At 37.5% G+C, this 22,995-nt stretch overlaps 2 protein-coding genes across 4 annotated transcripts; both read right to left on the bottom strand.

Annotated features, from left to right (window-relative positions):
- Positions 1-4,143: 4,143 nt before the first annotated feature.
- LOC117984984 (gustatory receptor for sugar taste 43a-like) lies at positions 4,144-20,401 on the bottom strand. 3 transcript variants are annotated; one of them, XM_069500511.1, is made up of 11 exons: positions 19,258-20,401; positions 13,231-13,349; positions 11,591-11,705; positions 10,974-11,167; positions 9,885-10,032; positions 9,284-9,439; positions 8,221-8,376; positions 7,417-7,602; positions 6,666-6,775; positions 5,688-5,849; positions 4,144-5,057 (listed from the first exon to the last, which is right to left on the bottom strand). In XM_069500511.1, exons 1-11 carry the CDS (start codon positions 19,352-19,354, stop codon positions 4,995-4,997), a joined length of 1,506 nt encoding a protein of 501 aa, XP_069356612.1. In that variant the 5' UTR covers positions 19,355-20,401; the 3' UTR covers positions 4,144-4,994. The 3 variants fall into 3 exon arrangements, with proteins under 3 accessions (XP_069356612.1, XP_069356613.1, XP_069356614.1); XM_069500512.1 differs by having other exon boundaries at positions 8,221-8,361; XM_069500513.1 differs by having other exon boundaries at positions 19,351-20,401.
- Positions 20,402-20,542: 141 nt separating this feature from the next.
- LOC117984995 (3-oxoacyl-[acyl-carrier-protein] reductase-like) lies at positions 20,543-21,400 on the bottom strand. Its single transcript, XM_034971675.2, has one exon. It carries the CDS (start codon positions 21,354-21,356, stop codon positions 20,613-20,615), a length of 744 nt encoding a protein of 247 aa, XP_034827566.1. The 5' UTR covers positions 21,357-21,400; the 3' UTR covers positions 20,543-20,612.
- Positions 21,401-22,995: the final 1,595 nt, after the last annotated feature.

Below are 22,995 nucleotides of genomic sequence, written 5' to 3'. Positions count from 1 at the left end.
TAACTCCTATCCAGTTTTGACCTTCTTCGGCTCAATTTAAATCGTTTTATCAATTAGTATGTATGTTCTGCCCTCAATTGAATTTAAACCGAGTTAGAATACAAATATAGTTCCATTTTCTTTGTGTGTTCATTAGTGTCGTTTCTTATGAAGTGTCAAATGGTTGTGACGTATCATGTTGCGTCCAGTATTTGTGGGCGTCGAGAAATATGGACATGTTCTATGTGCGAAAATAGCAATTTTTATTCTCAATGCAGATAATAAGTTTTCAGGGATTTTCATAAATTACACAAAACAAACAGATATTATTATAGTTCTTCAGTCATGCCTATTCTGGACAATTTTACACAAGTTTAAAAATCTATTAAAAGTAGATATGCTCCTGAAAAAAGCATATTATTATACAATTTAAGATTACCTAAGTGATAAAAGAGCGTGGATTTGACCTGCAGCTCGTTCCAGCAACGCGCAGAGTGGAAATAGTTTTCTTATACATGGCATAATATTGTATATCAAATCTTTGAAAAGAGCAACCGCAGAGTTTCTTGCTGGTTCTTCACGGTAGGAAAGCCATTCTGAACCAGTGGTAGATGCTGTTGACGATTCAAAAATACTTTTAAAAGTTTAATTGAATAAAAAATATTTTTACTTTTATTTTGTAATAATTTAAACAGCCACACAAAGCGAGCATCTTTCTCAGCGGTGCTTTTAATCCTGATAAAGACAGTTTAGGTGCAGTTTGGAACTTAGAGCTACCTCCGTCTATTGCCGCTTGAAATACTATCGTAAATGACCGAACTATAGCAGCGATACACACTGCCCAAAATGTATAAGATTTTGTAATATGTATATATTATATTATATATACTCACGAATACTATGTTTAAGCTTAAAAACCGGCCAAGTGCGAGTCAGGCTCGCGCAATGACGGTTCCGTACTACAGTCGTATTTTTTCGACATTTTGCACGATAATTTAAAAACTATGATGCATAAAAATAAATAAAAATCTGTTTTAGAATGAACAGGTGACGACCTTTCATATGATGCCCCACTTGATATAGTCACTCACTTCAAAAGTTGAAAACACTAATTATTAGTTCATGACCACAATTTAATTTTTTTGTGTGATCTAACCCTAAATTCACGGTTTTCAGATTTTTCCCCAAATGTCAGCTATAAGATCTACCTACCTGCCAAATTTCATGATTCTAGGTCAACGGGAAGTACCCTGTAGGTTTCTTGACAGACAGACAGACAGACAACAAAGTGATCCTGTAAGGGTTCCGTTTTTCCTTTTAAGGTACGGTACCCTAAAAATAGAAACGACAGTTTACTATGTTAGTATGGAAAGCTATTATATCATATTTTACCGTTGGATTCCGGGCACGCACTAAAGGTGCGTGCCTAGGTTTAACGGTGAAGGAAATATCGTGAGGAAAGTTGCATGCCTGAGAGTTCTCCATAATGTTCTGGAAGAAGACCCGTGCTCACTAGTGAGCCGGCGATGGGTTGATGATGATGATGATGATGATATTTTAATTTAATACCCCGCCCCGCATACCCACACGTCGCCCGCGGTCGGCCGCACCGGGTTAGCGCGGGGGCTGTGCGGGTGTGCGAGGCGTTCCCTCCACGATTGCCAATTGCAATCGGAGCTATAGTACGCAACAGGTCGAGAAGGCAATTGGGGCTTACGTAATATCGGTTTCTTTTATCAGTATTTTGAATTTTAGTAACAAATGTAATTTTCACAAGTGAATTCCGTACTTTTGCCATTGCATACAATTTACAGCTTATAGTACCCTGAGATAATGTGGCTATGTATCAGTAAAAAAAAATTCAGAATTGGATCTTTAATTTCTTAGATTATCCCATACATACGAGTACAAATCAACAAATACCTTTTTATGATATTAGTAATAGACTGAGTAGCTTGTCCTGACTGTATGTACTCACACGTACTATTTAAACTTGCATCGCGGTAAAGCTGTTCAACTCACAAGGATCGGCAGTTAGTGTCGCATTCTAATTTATAAGGCACTCCATTTTAGTTAGTTCAGTCAATAAAGTTTGGCTGCTGATGAGATAGTAATTTTAACATCAGTTCCTAGATTGTTTAAAGAACGATGACTAGTCTGTGTTAAGGAGCGCTGAACGTTGAAAGAGATAAGTCATGCTAAGCTACTACCCCTTACCGAAATCTATGCAGCAGTCATCATCATCGTCATTATCATCATTGTCAATCGATAGTCCACAGATGGACATATGTTTCTTGTAGGGACTTCCTCATGCCACAGTCTTGCACCGCCTGAATCCAGCGATTCCCTGTGACTCGTTCGATGTTGTCTGTCCGTCTAGTGGGGGTCTTTCAATGCTGCGCTTTCCGGTGCGAGTTCGACAGCCTAGCAGTTTGGGACCTTTGGGACCAATGGGATCAATGTCTATCAGTTTTTCAAACAATGTGCCCTGCCCATTGCCACTTCAGCTTCGCAACCCGTTGAGCTATGTTACTCATGGTTCTCCTCAGTCAAAGTCAAATGTTTTATTCAAAATCCATACTAATATTATAAATGCGAAAGTGTGTCTGTCTGTCTGTCTGCTAGCCTTTCACGGCCCATCCGTTCAACCGATTTTGACGAAATTTGGTACAGCGATAGCTTGCATCCCGGGGAAGGACATAGGCTAATTTTTATCCCAAAAAATCAAAGAGTTCCCACGGGATTTTTAAGAACCTAAATCCACGCGGACGAAGTCGCGGGCATCATCTAGTAGGTAATAAATTATACTTTTTGATGGTCGGTTGTTGCATTTGTAAGATGATAATTAGTGGTAATAAAGCTAAGGTAAGCTCAAAACTAAAGCTACAGGGGTGCAAACGCGCCCAGGTCTGAGAAGAACCCACAACAAACTCAGCCGGGTATTCTTTTTATTATCACCACTTTACAAAACCTCATTTCTAACTAGATCACGTAGGGGACCTCCAAGATGTAGAATATTTAACCTTAAAAATAGCCGTTCCATTCCATTACAGGGAAAACGGAAGTTAGAATCAATTTAGATGAAATCGAATTAAAATCAAAACATCTCCAGTAGGACAATCCGTCTCAAATTGCGCTGATCCAATTTCTTTATCTTGAATTTCGGATTGCTGAAAATATAGCATTGTTTTTAAAGGACAGTTAAAGCATTCTACTTTACGTAATAACTTACCCAGATAGCCCACGACTTTAATTAAATTTTATCAACCGTTTTCCTCTCCTCTAAACGGATTTTGATTGCATTACCTATCGTCTTTCGATAAGGATTAAAACGAAATGATCTGTTCAAAAGAGAGATGGGCATTATTGCTACTTTTGTACCATTTCATGCGGTGAAATTATCTTCGCATTGATTATATAATATTAGGTAGGGATTTTTTCACGGAAGTGATTCTTAAATTTTCGCACTTACAATCGTTTGCTATTTATGTAGCTAGGAATTATGATCAACCAGCTGATTAGCTGAATTAGGTTTTTTAAAAATCCCGTGGGAACTCTTTGATTTTCCGGGATGAAAAGTAGCCTATGTCACTCTCAAGGTCTTTATCTATACCCGTGCAAAAATCACGTCAATCCGTTGCACCGTTGCGACGTGATTGAAGGACAAACCAACAAACCAACAAACAAACACACTTTCGCATTTATAATAAGGGCACTCATAGCGCTGTTAAAAACCGGCCAGGTGCGAATCAAACTCGCGCAGTGAGGGTGCCGTATTACAGTCGTATTTTTTCGACATTTTAAACGATAAATCAAAATCTATTATGCATAAAAATAAATAAAAATCTGTTTTAGAGTGCACAGGTGAAGCCCACTTGATATAGCTATCTTACTTCACTCAGACAGACCGACAGAAAGACAGATAGACAGACAGATAGACAGACAGACAACAAAGTGACCCTATAAGGGTTCCGTTTTTCCTTTTGAGGTACGGAACCCTAAAAACGAGTATTTCACAGGAAGATTTTTCACGAAAAGTGAATTTTTTACGTTTATGAGAACAAGTGTGAAAATCCGATTTCCGTGAAACGTTTAATTATATGTTTTTCCTTCGCTACGAGAGTTTTCGCTTGCACGAACGCGCACGAAATAAAAACAACGAAGCGGGGGATTAACTGTAATAATTTTCGAACTTCAAGTAAGGTAGCAAGTGTTACATATGAAAACGCGTTTCACGTAATTTTTCACATCCAATCTCTGAAATGGTTTATCTCTTATTCAAAATAAATATACGTATTATAAAGGAACTAAAAGAGCCCGACAATAAAAATGTAATAACAAAGTTAGATGTAAACGGACCAAGTTATAATATATGTCCGGCGGACTGGCGAAAATTCCCTTATTATGCATGGAACTTTACACAAAGTTACCTACCAGCCGGTTGGTATTGCCTTGTGTGCGCAACTGTACGAGACACGTTATTTTTGCACTAGCCTTTTTCTAACGTAGGTAACCTAAGTTTGATATGGCATAGTATGAGTCCCGCAAATTGCTATTGCGCTGGAACCATATCTCGTCTTTTTGGTTTGTAATAACTATGGAATAGGTATATGTATGTTTGAAGTAAGAGATTGTTTATTTTAAATCTAAACAGAATAGTTACATTATATTAGCATATTGGATGTGGCAAACTTTGACATAGCAAAGATTAAACATAGCGGAGAAATTATGCAAAACTACGAAAACATAGTTTCGGAGAATGCAAGGAATTTCGATCACGTTTGGGGACGTCCGGGTGGAGTTTTCGGAGCTATGCGACTTTTAAAAGCTTAATTTTTGTCCAGAATGATCACGAAAATTATTTTTCACAAGATTTTAAAAAACTAGTTAGTTATTTTAGTTTTTTCTCTTTTTAAATAATGGTATACTGTACAACAACAACTTATTTATTAGATACATTAGTAGGTACCTATTTTATATTTAATTTAATTTATAAATAAAGTTTCTTTATTTTATTATTCGCCATATCTTTGAAACTGTATCAAAATTACTAAATACGTGGTTACGGCACCCAGTACCTGAAAAAACAAAATTGTAACTCAATTTTAACCATAAATCATTGTATAAGCATTTGAATTCTGTGATTTTAAAATTTATATCATTATGTAGGTACAAGATGTTGCCACCGACTTCGCGTGGATTTTAGTTTTTAAAAATCCCAAGGGAACTCTCATTTCCGGCTTTTCCGGGATAAAAAGTAGCTCATAGCCGTATACGGGACATTACGAGCTGTCTATGTACCAAAATATAGATGACGTCTGTGAATTATTCATTCCGTGTGAACTCTTTGATTTTCTGGGACAAAAAGTACTCTCTAGGATGCAAACTCTCTCTGTAAGTACCTACCTTTCGCAAAAATTGGTAAAATGGATAGGCTGTGAAAAGCTAGCATACAGAAAGACAGGCACACTTTCATATTTGTAATTGAGTATGGAATAAAAAATCTAAGCCAAGAATTTGTCATGTTTTGAATGCAATGATACAAAGCCGCGAGTTCGACTCTCGGAATTTTTTTTTACCCAAATTCCGTTGTAGCTCTAGGATCATAGGCATACCAAGCATGGAGCCAAGTTATTAAAATTAGAATAAAACATGATTTCCCAAATTAGGTACTTACTAAATCTTACTAAACACTTATTTTTACTTACAGAGGCCACTAGCGGTCGGTCCAATGTGCACATCCCCAGTGGAGTATAGCTGATAGATTGCAGCATTAGTTGTCTCGAGAACAGTTCCAGTCGAGAGGGCAGCATCCCGGTAGAGGGCGTTGATGTCATTAACCGACACACTAGCGCCTCGGTTCTTTTGCCCTGGTGGTTATAACATAGAATTTGAAGTAAATTACCTTTAAAATATTAGATTATGGACTTACTTGGATTAAACAACAACCTCTATGTAGTACTTAATTACGCATTCACGCACCGATTATTTGGAACAAAAAATTTTGCGAGCTAAGTACGACTCGTTCTTGCTTACAACTTGACGTCCAGTGTCATACTAATTTTGATATTTTGATTTAGATTTTTTGTTTGAAATTAGCTCATCTACTATTAGTTAAATGGTTAAAAAGGTGGTGAAAGAATTTCTACTACAGCGTACTCTAGCAGGTATTGCCGTAAGTATTGTGCTGTGAAATTGTAACCCACATCGCAGGGTTGGTGTATAAACCTGATATTTTAGCTTCCCTTTGGAATATCTTTCACTAAGACTAGGTGGCTTTGTTGGAAATTAGACCAAATTCAAATATAAACCAGGATTAAGAAAAACCGAAATTTTCATGACTGTAAATAAGTTTTTTTAATATGACCAACCATCAATAATCAAACGAATTTCATACCAATGAGAGCAGGAAGTATTAGGAACAAGATAGAGTAAGGTTGTCTATTAAAAAACGGGCAAAAGTCTGGGTTTCCGGGCTTTGAAGTTTTTATACCCAACGTTATAAAAACGCGAAAGGGCTGCCTAATGGATCAATATTCATTAGGCAGCCTAATCGCGGCGTGTTTGCTTATGTATCATGATTGATAAAAATTAGGTTTGCTATCATTTGATTAACAGATGGTTAAAAGTCGACTGTAGTCCGTATCTCGTTAGGATTAAAAGTGAAAATTGGATATTCAACTCACTTCAGTAATAGTGTAATGGCAGGGTTCCACTACCACAAACATTCGCAAGACGTGTGTGACGCACCAAAGGAACTGGAGTACTAGGAAGTGAATACGATGTGAAGATACAACTGTAATTAGAGGAGAGTACATTATTTTTTTAGGCTTTTGTTTGTACCACAGTAAACCTACTCTGCAAAATGCAGTAGATAGATACTAGTAGTATAGTCTACTAACAGCTAATACCCATATTCAACAAAATAATATGATGATTATAGTGTTTGCTGGTTCGTTACTTATACGTCCGCACATTGTTCATACGATTGATTTCTACAGCTCTATACATATGCAGCTAAACATAATTTTATATATTACGTACTAGCGACCATCCATGGCAATATGCCTGTGAGAAATTTGAAAAATCCAACCAATTCCTTGTCTACATTAAAGTGAATTTATTTGCAAAATTTCAGCTTTCTAAATCCAAGGGCGTGGGCTGGGCATTGATGAGTGAGTCAGTGAATCAGGACTTTTCTTTTGATATATTATTTAGATTATTAAGTATCACATTATTATCTACGGTAGCCGGCAAGAAATACTGTAATCAACCTGTCGAATGAGATTAAGGCTTTGTAGAGCGTTGTCTCTGTCACTTATACCTGTGTGACGTTTTGTCGGTCTCAACGACCGAGACAATACACTACGAATTACGAAACCGCTATCTCTTTCTAGAGGTCGATGTATAATATTTCCTGCCGGGTACGGTACTTACTAATCTCCATGATCAAGAAGTACGGCGTCACAATCAAGTGCAGCAACGTAGATATGAGAATGACTATGAGCGGTAGGCCGTAGCTGTTGCCGATACGGTGCACCACGTTGCATAAAGCACCATGTAAGCATGCTAGGCGCCTGATGGCTTCACACGGTGGAACGATTAGCTTTGGTTCACCGCTTACTGGAATGAATATTTTATAGGAGTTAATAGATTCAGTCTACCAATCCGCACATGGCCAGCGTGGTAGACCATGGCCAAAACCCTTCTCACTGTGAGAGGAGACCCGCGCTCTGTAGTGAGCCGGTGATGGGTTGATCATGATGATGATGAATAGATTCAGGCGGCGCAAGACTATGGCGTGCGGAAGACCCTATAAGAGACTTATGTGCAGTTGTGGACGTCCGCATCTATCGGTTAGCGATGACGACGATGACTAGAAATTTGAGATAATATTTGTTGCAGGTTGCAGAATCATTGAAGGAAACGCCTAAATCCTGTCAAAATCTGTTCTGGCAAACTTGGCAGCCACACGCCAGCACAGACCAGGTTTTGTCACTTTCATTAAACTTTAATGTTATAAATCCTAAGGGTTTGTACCACATTTATGCCTGATGGAACTCATAGGTTGCAACATGCGCTTTGAAGAATCAATTTAAGCTTAGCGGTTCGTATTATAAAAATGTTTTTTGCGTTACAAAAAGTTTTGCGTGTGCGACTTTTTTGGACCTTCGTGAAACAACGAAAACTTATTTTTTTTACATGTGATTGACTACAGAAATGATATTTGATGTAGTTTACCTGCATTACGAATAATAACAGCATGCTCTTTCCCGGGCATGGAGTCCACTAATAAGCTGACGTTGGTAGCACACCTTCGAGACTCTGCTGCTACCCGTATTGCGAAAATATTCAATGGCGTTGGTTCTTTGGCTTTTTCCACTGAAACCGTCATCACTATAAACATCATCATAATATCTTAGAATCCACATAGGAGTAAAGTCACCAGGAGCGAGACCAATAATTAATCTATGGTCACCATATTATTCTACGAGATTTCAAATACCTACTTACGCGTTATTTACTTCATTTTCATAATTTGACCGTTTTTACTCGATGTCAAGCTAGATTGCGATATCACCTGGTGGTTAACTAACCAACTGATAAAGATGCAATCTAAGGTCACTACAACATCGTGCTAAAACTTTACTTTGGAAGATATTAATTAGCCCGTTAGCCAGACAACACGGAAGAAGTAAAATGTAGTTTAATAATAATTGTAGAAAGAGGATAATGAGCTAGTTTATATAGTCATATCATATAGGTGTAAGCCAGGACGTTGGATAATGACGTAACTAGCCACGAATGAAGTCTCCCACCAGATAACACGCAAAAAGTAAGACGTGATGCCTGCCTATACCCGTCTCTCCTTTCATTTAAGGTTTCGTGCAGGCGGGGATTACTACAAGCATTAAAGCATAGCCCAATAATGTACAAAACATTGTGAGTTTTTGTATGCAATACACACTTTCTATCTATCTATCTACATATTTAATAAAGCGGTAAAAGCGGTGATAGCCTAGTGGTTAAGAAGTCTGCCTCCTTTTCGGGAGTAATGTGCGTTTTAAGCAATCAAACATCATTGGCTTTAACGGTGAAGGAAAACTTTGTGAGGAAACCTGCATGCCTAAGATTTCCATATATAATGTTCTCAAAGGTGTGTGAAGTCTGCCAATCCGCATTGGGCCCGCATGATAGACCATGGCGCGCGTGTTGTGCATTCTGAGAGGAGGCCTGTGCTAAGTAGTGGGCCGGCAATGTGTTGAACATGATGATGATGATCTAATAATGGGAATAGACCTACGTGGTACGGATATGTGTCTAGCGGTGAGCGCCAGCGCATCGTTGACTGCCTGAAAGCGCGCGCGCACGGACAGGGCTGTGAACGCGAACTGCAGTTCCAGGATCATGACGACGTACCACAGCAGGTAGAACCCTATGTAGTTGGTCACTATATCCCCTGGAAGAACAACCACCCATATTACCATCTAAGCGCATAATGGCCTTTTCACAAAACGCCTCTTCTCGTGCTTTTCGACATTTCTCAGAATGTCTTTTTACCCGGCTACGGTAAAGTCAAAAGGAAGGGTTATGATTTTAGCAGAGTATGTATGTATTTATATGTGTTCCACCGTAGCGTCTAAACTACTAAGCCGATTTTGATAAATCGGGTGTCAATATCACTTTCTTTAACGTTGAAAGAAATCATCGTGAAGTCAAACCTGCATGCCTGAGAGTTCCACATAATGTTCTTAAAGGTGGGTGAAATCTGATAATCGGCAGTTGGACAGCGTGCAGGACTATCGCCAAACCCTTCTCATTCTGAATGGAGATCCGGGCTCACTAGTGAATCAGCGATAAGTTGTCGATGATGATAATGATTTCATAAATAAAACCCCACTCACACTGTCTGTCAATTTTTTTGGCTTGCAGTGCGTAGAAACAGAAGTCATCAGTGATTAGCACGGAGAAGAAAAGCAGGATTGCAACTAAAATGGCGCAAAGCTTCCGCTCAGTCGCCAGCGAGTAGTGGGCACCAATACTGGTATCGACCTGAAAAAGTATACCATCAATACTAATAATATTATCAATGCGAAAGTGTCTGTCTGTCTATTTGCTAGTAGTCCAGACAAATTAGCGATCAACCGCGGAATAAGAGGGAATAAGCTGAATTTTGGTCTGTACCTTCATTTTGGCGTTCAAAAAGTTGGTTCAAAAGTCACATAAAATTTCAGGTATGCGTCGTAAGTTATTCAAGGTCAAAGGTAAAAAAAAAAACAATTTTTCGCGATTGTCTTGGTTCCTATTGTTTGGCTGAAAAACGCAAAAACCCATATTTGCGAACTTTAACATTGATTTTTTTTTGCAAAATTAATGTCGTATAGATGGGAACTTTTCACATTTCATTTATAATGGTGTTCCGAACGTTCGTACAAAAAACCTTGAATGTTTAATTTGACTGGGCTAAAAAGTGATAAATAATTCTGATAGTTGCATTCAATCAAACAAAATTTTGCAGATATTTGCTATCGACAACATCTCTTGATCGGGCTTTGTCTGATTAACCATTATGATGCAATCTGTCGATAGTTGTGACAGACAGATAGACATAAAGTAACCCCTTAAACGTTATTTGTCCTAAATACAACGTGATTATGCGATCAATGCAAGATTGCGCGAATTTTACTGGTACGACAATCAAACATACTGATATCGAATAGGTGTCCTAATTAGCGCATTCGCGCAATGATCGCGTATTTGCACTCTATTTGACGCAAGCACGCGATGGTCGCATCCCTTACTCGCGCGATGATCGCGTAATCGCATTGTATCAAGGCAACGCCTTAGAATCCGTATCCCTGATTTTCAATTTTTTAGGAACTATTGAAGACCGTAGTGCTTCAAATTTAACGATTATTACAAAAAATATATTAAAGATCAATCCTTTCTAAATACAGTCTTGGAAATAAATAAAACCTCTTATTGATACTTACAGAAGCGATACTTTCCATGAACTTCAACATATTTCTCATCCGTTTTGGAGCGCCATAGACGCCAGCGCCAGCAGTTATGACGACGACCAACACGTCGCAAGTGGACACAAACTGCGACATACGTGACGACATTCGCACAGACAGGTCTACGCCCACGTTGATTTCCGCCACCAGGCCAAATATTGTGCAGATCACTGGAATGACAGCCAAAAAATAATTATTTCCATAAGAATAATTGCAATGTAGGTAGTTCACTCTGGTGTGGGCATATGTAATCAATAGTCAGTTAAAGCTGCTCCCCTGTCAAGGGATGCGCGGTCCCTATGGAGCTATTTAACTTACGTGGGTGACATACCTTACCTTACCTTACCTTACGTTACCTTACCTTGACATACGTTACCTTTGACTAAACACCTAAAAAAAAGAAAAAAAAAACAACAACCGAAAAGTAGAAAACACCACACTTTATTATTGTGCCCGCGACAGCGTCTGCGTGGATTTAAGTTTTTTAAAAATCCCGAGTAGGTCTTTGATTTTCTTGGATTCGATCTAAAAGTTATCAAAATATCTCTGTCAAGAAAATAAAAGAAATTCTATTTATAAAAAATTAAACTCACCTAGGACAGTTACCAGTATATAACTGTAAATGCACATGGCATTAGAGATTCCAACTGAGAATCCATTGCTTCGAGACTCGAAACGAAGAGGCGCAAGCCCAAAGAAACTGGATATCTAGAATAAAAAAAATAGTGGCAAATTAAGGGATGATTATTATGCCAGCACGTGGCGGGCGCGGGCCGTGCCACGTACGACGCGCGGACGAGGCACGGATTCATGGCATCACGAACATTTTAAATGAAGCAGTTCATATATCTATATATATCAAAGGAAAAGGTGACTGACTGACTGAATGATCTATCAACGCACAGCTCAAATTATGGACTGATCGGGCTAAAACTTGGCATGCGGATAGCTAATATGACGTAGGCATCCGCTAAAAAAGGATTTTAGATAATTCAACCCCTAAGAAGGTGAAATAGGGGTTTGAAATTTGTGTAGTCCACGCGGACGAAGTCGCGAGCATAAGCTAGTATTCATATAAAATGTTTGTGATGTTTTGAATCCGTGCCTCGTCCGCGCCTCGTACGTGGCACGTCTCGTGCTGGCATAATATTATGTTAAAGCATAAAGCTGAATAATATGTTGTTGTAAAAAGTAGTAGTATTAGTATAAAGCTTTATTGCAACAAAAACATAACAAACTTAAACATGAAAATAAGAAGAATAACAAGTAAGTATGTGCCTAGAAAGGCAGACTTAGTATTATAGTGTTATATATTACTTAGTGATCTTTAATAGATTCGATTTCAATCCATTTCGTCTGTATGATGTAACCATAATATGATTAAATATAAATTAAATTCTAAATATGGTTATTTAAAATGAACACGGAAGTGGGAAAGAACTCGAAACGACATCTTGTTTTTTAAAGGCGTTTACTCGCTGATTTTATTTATCTTTGAACAAATCAAGTTGTCTGTAACAACATTTTATGGCCCGGTACCTAACCTAACAATAATATTCATAGGCAAGGAATACACATGCTGCGCTGCTTCATGGAAAGCGGCATAATATTTTCTTCATTTGACAAATATCGATAAATATTGGATAATGGAAATATAAGAAAACATATTAATAATATAAAAGATCACGTATCATGTGAGTTTGTACTAAATATGTAGTTCGGGTTTTTAAATAAATTTAAAATAGTAATATTACCATGAGGAAATGTTTGACCATGGGGTTTACTACTGCACTGGTTTAAAATCAAAATTAATTAAAATGCAATAGTCTTATTAAAACCTATAAGAAATAGAAGTACCTAGATGCATTTACGTATCTAAAGTGAAGACTTAAAACTACGACACTCGGGTCACATATTTTGTAGAGCGATATCTCTTTCCTTTTCTTGCGTAATGTATCTTCTGTCTTCCTCATCACCGAGCATGAATTTATGAGATACGGATTATATTGCTACTAGATGATGCCCGCGACTTCGTCCGCATTGGTTTAGGTTTTTAAAAATCCCGTGTGAACTCTTTGATTTTCCAAGATAAAAAGTAGCCTATGTCCTTCCCCGGGATATAAGCTAACTCTGTACTAAATTTTATCAAAATCGGTTAAACTGTTGGTACGTGAAAAGCTAGCCGACAGACAGACATTTATAATATTTGTAAGTAAGTATGGCTCTTACTTACCCTGAGTATGAAAGCGTGGGCACCTCCTACGACACAGTGCATGGGTCGGCTTTCGGTGCCGGGATCGGACTCGGACGGGACCGGGGCAGGATCGCCGTCCACCTTAGCCGACTCTGCACCTAAAACAAAACAATTTTATTTCTTGGTAAGTATAATAAGGCCGAGTAAAGACAGCTCTGGTCACATTGAACGCGATTTGTCTACGCAATGGGCACTGTGTTGTTCTGGAGCGCGGAAACCGAAACTGAGAGAAATACGGTATTTGACAGCTAGTCAAATCAGTAACTTTTTATCAAAACGCGCACTTAGTATGCGATATTCTATGAAATACTGGAATGTGACGTCACATCATAATGACGTACTCTTTAGTTTAATCGAAAATTTAAAATGGTTATCACACATAAAAGTAATGGTTATTACACTTAACTGAGGACGTGAATTTTACGTATTTAGGAAGACCAATTTAATATCCATTGAGAAATAATTTATTTTTGATGTAGTCAAATACCCTATTTCCTGACGTTCCTCATGATTTTCTCTGTCCAAAAGCGTGTCTGTCAAAAAGGGAGTTTTCCTTCCCCAATTTCAGTAAGAATTTTCCAGTTTTCCGAATCGGTTGGTAATCGGTAAAAGGAAAAATCACTACCACCACGCAACACCACACACCATCCAAACACATTCGACCAGTAGCAGGGCGGGCGGTGCATACCGTATGCTGCATGTTGCACTATGCGGATTTGGCTCTTTCAGCGGATTAGGTACCTATATTGCTATAGGTATTAAGCATTTGGTTCATTGTATATCATGGACTTCCGTAAAGTAGCGCCTGTTACTATACAACGTCTATTTGATGACGATGAAAACCTACCATCACTGCACTTCATAACAAAATAACTTATCAACTTATTTAGACTTTTGATCGTTCCAAAGTGCTTCACTCTGCACGAACACAATCAAAAACTAAAGCGGAGTGTTGTAATTATTATATGAAAAACATTTAAACACAAAAACACTTCAAACATCAAAGGCTTCCGACGTTTTTCCTTTCCCATATCCCTCATTACTGTGTTGATAACTTTCATAAACTGCCGGGGAAAGTAAATGTATCATAATATAGAAGCTTATCTATTAGTTCTGCAACTAATGAAAAGTTTTTAATTGCATCCCTGGGAACTACCAGGAAGATGTATTTACTGTATAACTTTTTACTGGGCGTTATGAGTTTAGCAGTCTATGTTTGTATGTTTGTCGGTTCATCGCTTTTCGCATAGTTCTGTCTATCCATTTCGGTTCAACCGATTTTGATGAAGTTTGGTAAGTACAGAGTTAGCTTACATCTCTGGGACCGACATATGCTACTTTTTATCCCGGAAAATTAAAGAGTTCCCATGCGATTTTAAAACACTTAAATCCACGCGTAGAAGTCGCGGGCAACATCTAGTAGGCTATAATAATATGACGTGATGACAAATTAAGTATGACTAATAACTAAAAAATATGTATGTATGTATGTATATATATTCTTTATTGCACCACAAAATTTGAAGTAAAAATCAAGTGAAAGATTCTGATTGCTTGAATCCTGAAAATATATAATTTATACATATGAAAATAGGAACCGTTTACCTGTTGAAGCAATTTTAAGGCTAGCAGTAACCAGGTTTATATTATATTGAACTTTATTTTGAATTAAAAGTAATTTAAGTTAATTCGAATAAAATTTATCAGTGTAGGATTGATGATACTGTGATCGATGGTCTGTCCAAAACCTTAAACCGCCTAATTATTTTTTGATGGCCACCACGCCTAGACTTTGTAATAACATATCATCGTCGTGTCATGTTTTGTTTTACCGAAACCAAGAATAGAAGAAAATGTAGTCGCGATTTTTAAGGCGACACACACAGCGTCTGAAGGAAACGTGTCCAATGCGGCTCCTAATGTGCACAAGTATTTGTGCATGTGCGCATTGTATAAGTACAGATCTCACAGAAGCTTGTTATTAAAGGTCATAGCACACGTATCAACTCGGGAAGGGATCTTCACCGTACCTATCAACTCGAGCCATCCAGTATTCTTTGTATGAAACTCCTTTCTGCAACGCACACTGATCGGAGTTATATTGTAATCGCCTCGCATCGGGACAAGTTCACGAACCGCGATGAGGTGCGTGGTTAACTTGCAGTTTCCACGCCTACAGCTCGTCGTCCTCTCACTTACATCTCGCCATAGTCCATACCCGAGCACGTCTCTTCCTCCACGATTGTCCCTCTCACCCTTCCCGCGGCCTGCCTGCTGTAAGTGCGGCATCGCACCTAGCCGTTGCCGAGTCGACGTACCAGAGCTGTTGATCCGTTTTTACATTAGGTTGACACCTGGTTGACGGCGAGGCGAAAGCCGATACAGTGACGATCCCTTTCCGAGTTAGTATGTGTGCTATGACTTTAACCCTTTGTATAATCTTGAAACTTCATATTGGACCGTTTACATACCTCGAATATTGAGAGCACTATTTAAAAATAGTAATGGTACATTTTGTCTGTAAACTCTTAAGTAATACATCACTTCCCTATTTATTCCTTTGAATTGGTATTTAATTAAATTATTATTATTCACTTAAAAAACTTCTGCTTCAGGCACTTTCAGGCTTTTAAGTTCCTATGCCAATGCTTGTAAGTAAGTAATTTTAAATTTAGAATTTAACAATTAGAATTTTTGGGGTCTTTCTGTAAACGTCTCTGCTGCTTCAGAATTATAACAATACTTCACTGATGTGGAAGTCAGAAGTTGTCGTGTTTCATTGAAAAATGTCTATTAAATACTCCATGACTCCTCCTCCAGCCAAAATGACTATTAAATTTCTGCCCAGGAGTATGTAGCTAATTTTGAGGAGGTTTTAATAAAAGTGTATTAAAAGCTGAAAGTTGGATTCGTGGTTCTTCTGCGTTGCTTGTTTAGAGCGAGCTGATAGCCGTTTGTAATTATTGAATTTTAGGTGGAACTGCTTGGTATTTTAAGTAGCCTTAATAATAATCTGCCATTGTATTGTAACAACATCTCATACATGAAAATATAAAACTGGTATGATTTCTGCCCTCACCTTTTTCCTTAAAATTTTTGAAAACAACTTGCGAAGTGTTAGCTTATCGCGTTTCTACTGTTCTAGTTTATTATACACAAATAGAAATAAAGCAACGTGTAAGAAACACCTTACAAAGTTCCATTTTTAAAAAGGACCTCCTCATAATTTCTTACTGACTCTCGGACCACTTATTTTACACGTGTTTTAATCGAACGATGGAATGATTCTATACAATAAAATTCTATTTGTGTTCATTTCGTATTTGTACCTGTTTATTTACCAATATCCCTAAAAAAATTAAAATCTGTAAAACTAGAGAAGGAGGTTAACTTATAAAATTCTAAAGCCCAGTAATGCCACGTATGTAAGTGGATATTAAAAGTTAGAAATAAAATTATAAAGCTTTAAATCGTATCGTATATATAAAAGATATAAATCGTATCGTAATCACACTTTTTTTGTTCTGTTTTCTTGTGTAAGTAATAGCTAATTTATAAATTTATCTGTACATAATATATACCTACATCTCACCGTATGGTTTTATGATGGTAAAGAAAGCCTGTTTGTATATTACCTTTTCACAGCCCATTCGCTTAATTAATTTTAAGGAAATTTAATACAGATATAGTTTGCATCTCGAAGAAGGACATAGGTTACTTTATATTCCAGAATATAAAAGAATTTCCATAGGAAGATGAAAGACCTAAATTAACGCAGACAAAATCGCAGGCATCATCTACTATTCCATAAAAACAATTGTCACGTAAACTTGTTTGATCAACTCTTTTGTTTACAAAATTCCAAAGTAAATGATTCTTTATAATCGATGATAGTTTTAATCGCGTGTTCGAATAGTCGTGATCTCCATAAATTAAGTGACATGATAATTACTAAGTATTATAGAAGTAAACAACCCTTTTACACGTTATTTCCATTTATAAACAGTTTTGACTTCATTATACATTTGAATAAATCTTGCAACAGACTCTTGAGGAACTCTTAGCGAACCGATTCTGATAAAAGTTCGCACACGGGTTTCGTTTTTATGACAATGGTGAATACTTCAATGTTTATTTGACTAAATCTTGCAATAAACTCTTTAGTTAGCTCATATTGACGATTTTTATGCAATCATGAGAAAAGGAGCAGCTTCAGTGATGAGCAGAATCCAAGGTAGTTTCAACGGTATTCTGAAGACCTCATCTGAAAAACTAGATAATCCATTTATGAGACACTGGGTTGGTTTGCACTGTGCACATGCACTCTCAGTGTCTCATAGGTGGTAGATTCCTATGCAAATAAAATGGTATATAAAACAATCTACTTACAACATAGTCATAAGTAATTTTTACTGCACCGATTCCTATAAAACTTTGCAAAGCCATGCTATACCGGTACGGTGTGGCAAAAAAGATGATTAGGGTTTGATAAGAACAACTTTAACCATTATACCACAAAAAGCAAGAAACCATGAACGTTAGCAACCTGAAAAAGTTTTTACTCAACGTTTCTCATACTGCTAAGGTGTGGAGTGCTCTTCCGGTGCAGCGTCCGTGTTTCCTGCCACGTATAACCTATTAAATACTTTCAAAGCAAGGGTGAATATGCATCTGCTAGGCAAATGCGCTCCAACCTAGACCTCATCATTGCTTTTTTAAACATGATAGTCGTCAAGCGCAAGCCTATCACGCAAAAGTTAGAAAAAAAATTTTTTCTTCGTCCGCGTGGGTACAGGTCTTTTCTTCTTTGATTTTCCGGGATAAAAAGGAGCTAATTCGGGGTACGAGCTATATCCATTCTGCAGCCAAATCGGCTCAGACATTGTGGCGTGAAGGAATAACATCCAAACATAAAAACTTTCATACATTATTACCTACATTTACAGCTAGTAAAAGTAGGATTTACTTCATTTTGTCATAAGCAATGATGTTATACTTCAGTAAAAAAGAAAAAGGTACGTTACATACATATCTATTAAAGATTTAAAACTACAACTTTGTAGAGCGCTCTACCTCTTTCTACTCTCATGCGTTTTGTATCATCTGTCTAACCAGAGATAATTTATTTATCTTTAATTTATTTAAAAACCGCAACACTCCGCCGAAGAATACGATCGTTTCCTTATCGCCGTACACAAATTTTATATGTACCTGTAATATGAACGTAACATTTTTCGGTAGGTATATAATGTCACTGGGCATAAAGCTAAATTGTTATACCTAGCATTACATTATAACGCCAGTGAGCTATTCCTGAATCATAATAAATATTATTGCTATTTGTAACGTTTATTGTAAACATACGCCATAATTGAGAAGACACATCTTCTCAATTATTTTGGAAAGCGTATCGTAAATATTCAATTTGTATACTATTGTTTATTTTGTTCTTTAGAATTAACGTAAATGTACCAAGGCGAATTTAATGCATTGTAGTATACTTCAAAATATAAATATTAAAATTATTGATTAATTTTGTATTAATTATGCAGGTGCCAATCCATACTAATATTATAAATGCAAAAGTGTGCCTGTCTGTCTGTCTGCTAGCCTTTCACAGCCTAACCGTTCAATCGATTTTGACGAAATTCGATACAGAGATAGATTGCGTCCCGGGGAAGGACATAGGCTACTTTTTATCCCGGAAAATCAAAGAGTTCCCACGGGATTTTTTAAACATAAATCCACGCGTATGAAGTCGCGGGCATCAGCTAGTAAAAAATAAATAAACAGGATTAGTTGTCCAATCTATATTACAAAGCTTTGTTAGATAAAAATAAAAAACCATTTAAAAGTATGCAAAAAACCATCTTCTATTTTTGCTCTAGGATCGTCTTGAATAAATGTTAGGTAGGTTACTTATGCTGTGCTTAGAAATTTGGTGCCTACTTACATAGCAAGTTATTTATGTTTATTTAAAATATTAAAACTAAGAATACTGCATACCTATTGATGACATCATAGGCGTGTGGTTTGTTTCGCAAATATGCCATAGGGTAGAAAAAAAATCACGAATTTTAAAGTTTATCAAAAACATACCCATTAAGTCGATTACTTGAGCTGTAGATCACTATTATTTTATTATTCACATTCCCATTAAATTAAAACTATTACTATGAGGTACCAGGGCATCAGAGCCCGCGTGGAGATACCGAGAGTGTGCTGAAAGCACTAACGGCAGCTTGAGGTGTAAGCTTCATTCATACTGGACGCGCATATCCATCGCGGCTGAAAAGGTTTTGCTACAGTCATGCTGCTAACTGCCTTGCGGTACTTGCGTCAAATGTTTATTTGTAAATATATTCGTGTAGAGTGCATCTCATAGCATTGTTATGGTAAATGCCTCGTATGGCACTGGGTTATATTCTTACAAAATTTTCGTCCCTTGTTCATTACTTGTAGAGTCATACAAATTATTATCGTTTATCAATGTGCCAAGATGTAAATAAGTTTGTAGTTAAGAACATTCTAACTAATCATGTAATTGCATTCCAAAAGAAATGATCATGATTCCAACGCAGGTTGATAGGGCTTCAAACTTGGCACATGGCAAAAAAGAAATTGCATTTTACTAACTGATAGGTAGGTATAGTGCGCAACAGGTCGAGATGGCGATCGGGGTATTAGGCGGGGGGCCGCCCCAAACACCCGCACGTCACTTGCGCGTGCCTGCACCAGATTAGCGCGGGGGCTGTGCGGGTGTGCGGGGCATCCCCACCCCGATTGCTGTCATGTCCTGTTGCGTACTATACATAGTTTTAGTTATTAGGTGGTTAGTAGAATGCAACCTCTAACATGTCACATATTTTCTTATTTACTTGATATATTGAAAACTTGGCGATAGCTTAGTTGTTAAAGACTTTGGTCTTCTTTCAGGGGGTCCAGGGTTCAATCCTGAGCACATACCTACCTGAAGGAAAACATCTTGAGAAACCTGCATGCGCTAGAGTTATCCCCTATGTTCTCATAGGTGTGTGAAGTCTCCCAATCTGCACATGTCCAGCGAGGCAAATAGCTAAACGAGGTTTAAACTCTGATAATTCTGAGCAGAAGTTATGTCCTCAGTAGTGAACCAACGATGGTTTGTGAGGATAATATCAATATATTTATTTTGGTTCGATGAAATAAAAACAGGAAATGGTGGCAACTAAGTACTCGTAACAATTTACGTAACATTTGATAGAAATTAATAATTTGATAATAAATGCGAGTAAGTATCAATACAACATAGTTGTACGTATAATTTATTACTTTCAGTGTCATAAAATGATTACATAATAATATTTAAAACTTTTACTCGTTTAACGTTTAATAATTGAACCATTATCCGAAACGAAATTCGACCCTGTGATACCCTTTGCTTTATCACTCGCTAAGAAAAGAACTAAATCTGCTATCTCTTCGGGTTCTGATATTCTTTTCAGACTGTTGTATTTTTTATGATCGTCCCAAGTGATTGGAACCTTCGCATTTTCTATGAAATCGGTCTTGACGGGTCCGGGGCTAACCGTGTTTACTCTCACGCCATGGGGAGCGAACTCCACGGCAGCGCATGCACCAAAATGAGTCACAGCAGCTTTTGATACACAGTAATTTATCCCTCCTGGATATACTGGTGTTAGTACTGCAGCAATGCTCGATATGTTAACGATATTGCCCTTAGTCTTCAGTAAATACGGAGCTGCTAATGTTGTCAACTGCACTAAAGCTCGCACGTTAATATCCATGATGCTGTCGTAAGCTTTCATCATATCACCTTGGAGGATGCTTGCGATTTTTGTGAGTCCGGCGTTATTTATTAAGATGTCCAGCTTGCCGAACTTCTTGACGGTTTCGGCTATAACAGCTCGAGCGTCTTCATCCTTCGTTATATCTGCACGGATCACAAGAGGGTTGGAGCACCGTGCAGCGACGGAAGCTAGCTTGCTTTCGTTTCTGCCTACAATGGCCACCTTTGCACCAGCAGCACTAAATGCTATCGCAACTGCAGCGCCTATACCAGAGCTGGCTCCGGTCACAATAACTACTTTATTAGTGAAACTCATCGTGTTTTCACTTCGAACTGCTATTATAAACTAATTCGAATACATTATTGTAATGTCAAGTGTGCAAGTAGAGTTTGTTATCATTTAAAGCTCTCAAAACTCAGCATGGGACCCACGTGATAAAATGGACTCTAATATGTGGTGCGTACATTTCAATTCATCTTTCACATTATCACGGAATACTTACTCGGCGTTTATACCACTTGAATTGATAAGAAACAATAGTCTTCTTGATAATAGTGTAAAATAAAGTCACGATCAGCGTTTGTCTGTGTATTTGTTTATAAGTAGGTAACTAGATGATGCCCGCGACTTCGGTTTTTAAAAATCCCGTGGGAACTCTTTGATTTTCCGGGCTAAAAGTAGCATATTATGTGCTTTCCCGGGATGCAAGCTACATCTGTACCAAATTTCGTAAAAATCGGTTGAATGGATGGGCCGTGAAAGGCTAGCAGACAGACAGACAGACACACTTTCGCATTTGTAATATTATTAGTATATTAGTATGAAGTATGCATTCAAGGCCACGAAAAAGCGTGTAAAGACCGGGCAATCGGTCCGGATATTCGGGTCAGGATATCTATAATGTTGCGTAATATAATGATTTGATATTTCTTAGGTGCCAACAGATGTTATCGGAATTTTGCAGTGATAATGATAAGTCTTAAAGATAGAGAGTCGTATAATACAGGTAGGTGAGGTAGGTACTCATATGTAGCATATTATTATGTTTGTCTAAGTCCAAAATATTGGAATAATTTGTGCTTACAGGAAGGTCCTCTATAGGTGATGTTATTCGAAAATGAAGGATGGTGCTGTTTATCACTCGTCAATGGTGGAATATTTACTAGACGACTTGTTGACAGTTTTTTCAACCATTAGTAGTAGGTAGTATAGTTAACGACATACAGTTTAAAAATATATTTGTAAAAATAATCGACGAAAAAATAAATTCAGGTGTGAAGAAAACCAAAATTCGTCACCCTTAAAATAGACATCTGCTGTAAGCATTCAGAACTATGATAAAGTGTCATAAAAGGTTTCAGTCCGCGTACCTAGCCGAAGACGTAACTGACGCGAGTCGTAGCAATACAGACTAAAATTAGTTTACCGTTGGTTTAATAGATGTCGTTAGGTGTCTGAACTCTTGAAAGCTGTTTTTTTTTATTTTCATGGCATCATTTATTATTCATTATCATTATCAACCGATAGACGTCCACTGCTGGACATAGGTCTCTTGCAGGGGCTTCTACACGCTACGGTCTTGCGCCGCCTGAATCCTGCTTTGATGGCATATTCAGATAAACTGATATAATTAAAATAGGTACACGTTTCACTCTGACACAGAAATATTTTTATTAATGACTGTATATGACGCATAGTATACTTATTTGAATTTGGTTTAATATAGAGCTATAACTAAGGTTAAATTCGATTGATTAACCCAAAGAATAAAATTGGCGATCTATCACTTACGCAGGCGTAATTACATAACTTACAGCACCAACGCAATGTCGTCCATCGATGTATGTCGCCTGCTTATCAATCTTTTATTCTGCTAAGTTTTTTTTAAAATGCAGGTGGGTCGTCACCTGATGTAAAGTGATTAACGCCGCCCATGAACATTTGCAGCACCAGA

The sequence above is a fragment of the Maniola hyperantus genome, chromosome 9, assembly GCF_902806685.2.
Source record: "Maniola hyperantus chromosome 9, iAphHyp1.2, whole genome shotgun sequence".
Lineage (NCBI taxonomy): Eukaryota > Metazoa > Arthropoda > Insecta > Lepidoptera > Nymphalidae > Maniola > Maniola hyperantus.
The sequence above is the reverse complement of the archived record's forward strand: the minus strand, read 5'-3'. Positions and strand labels throughout refer to the sequence as shown.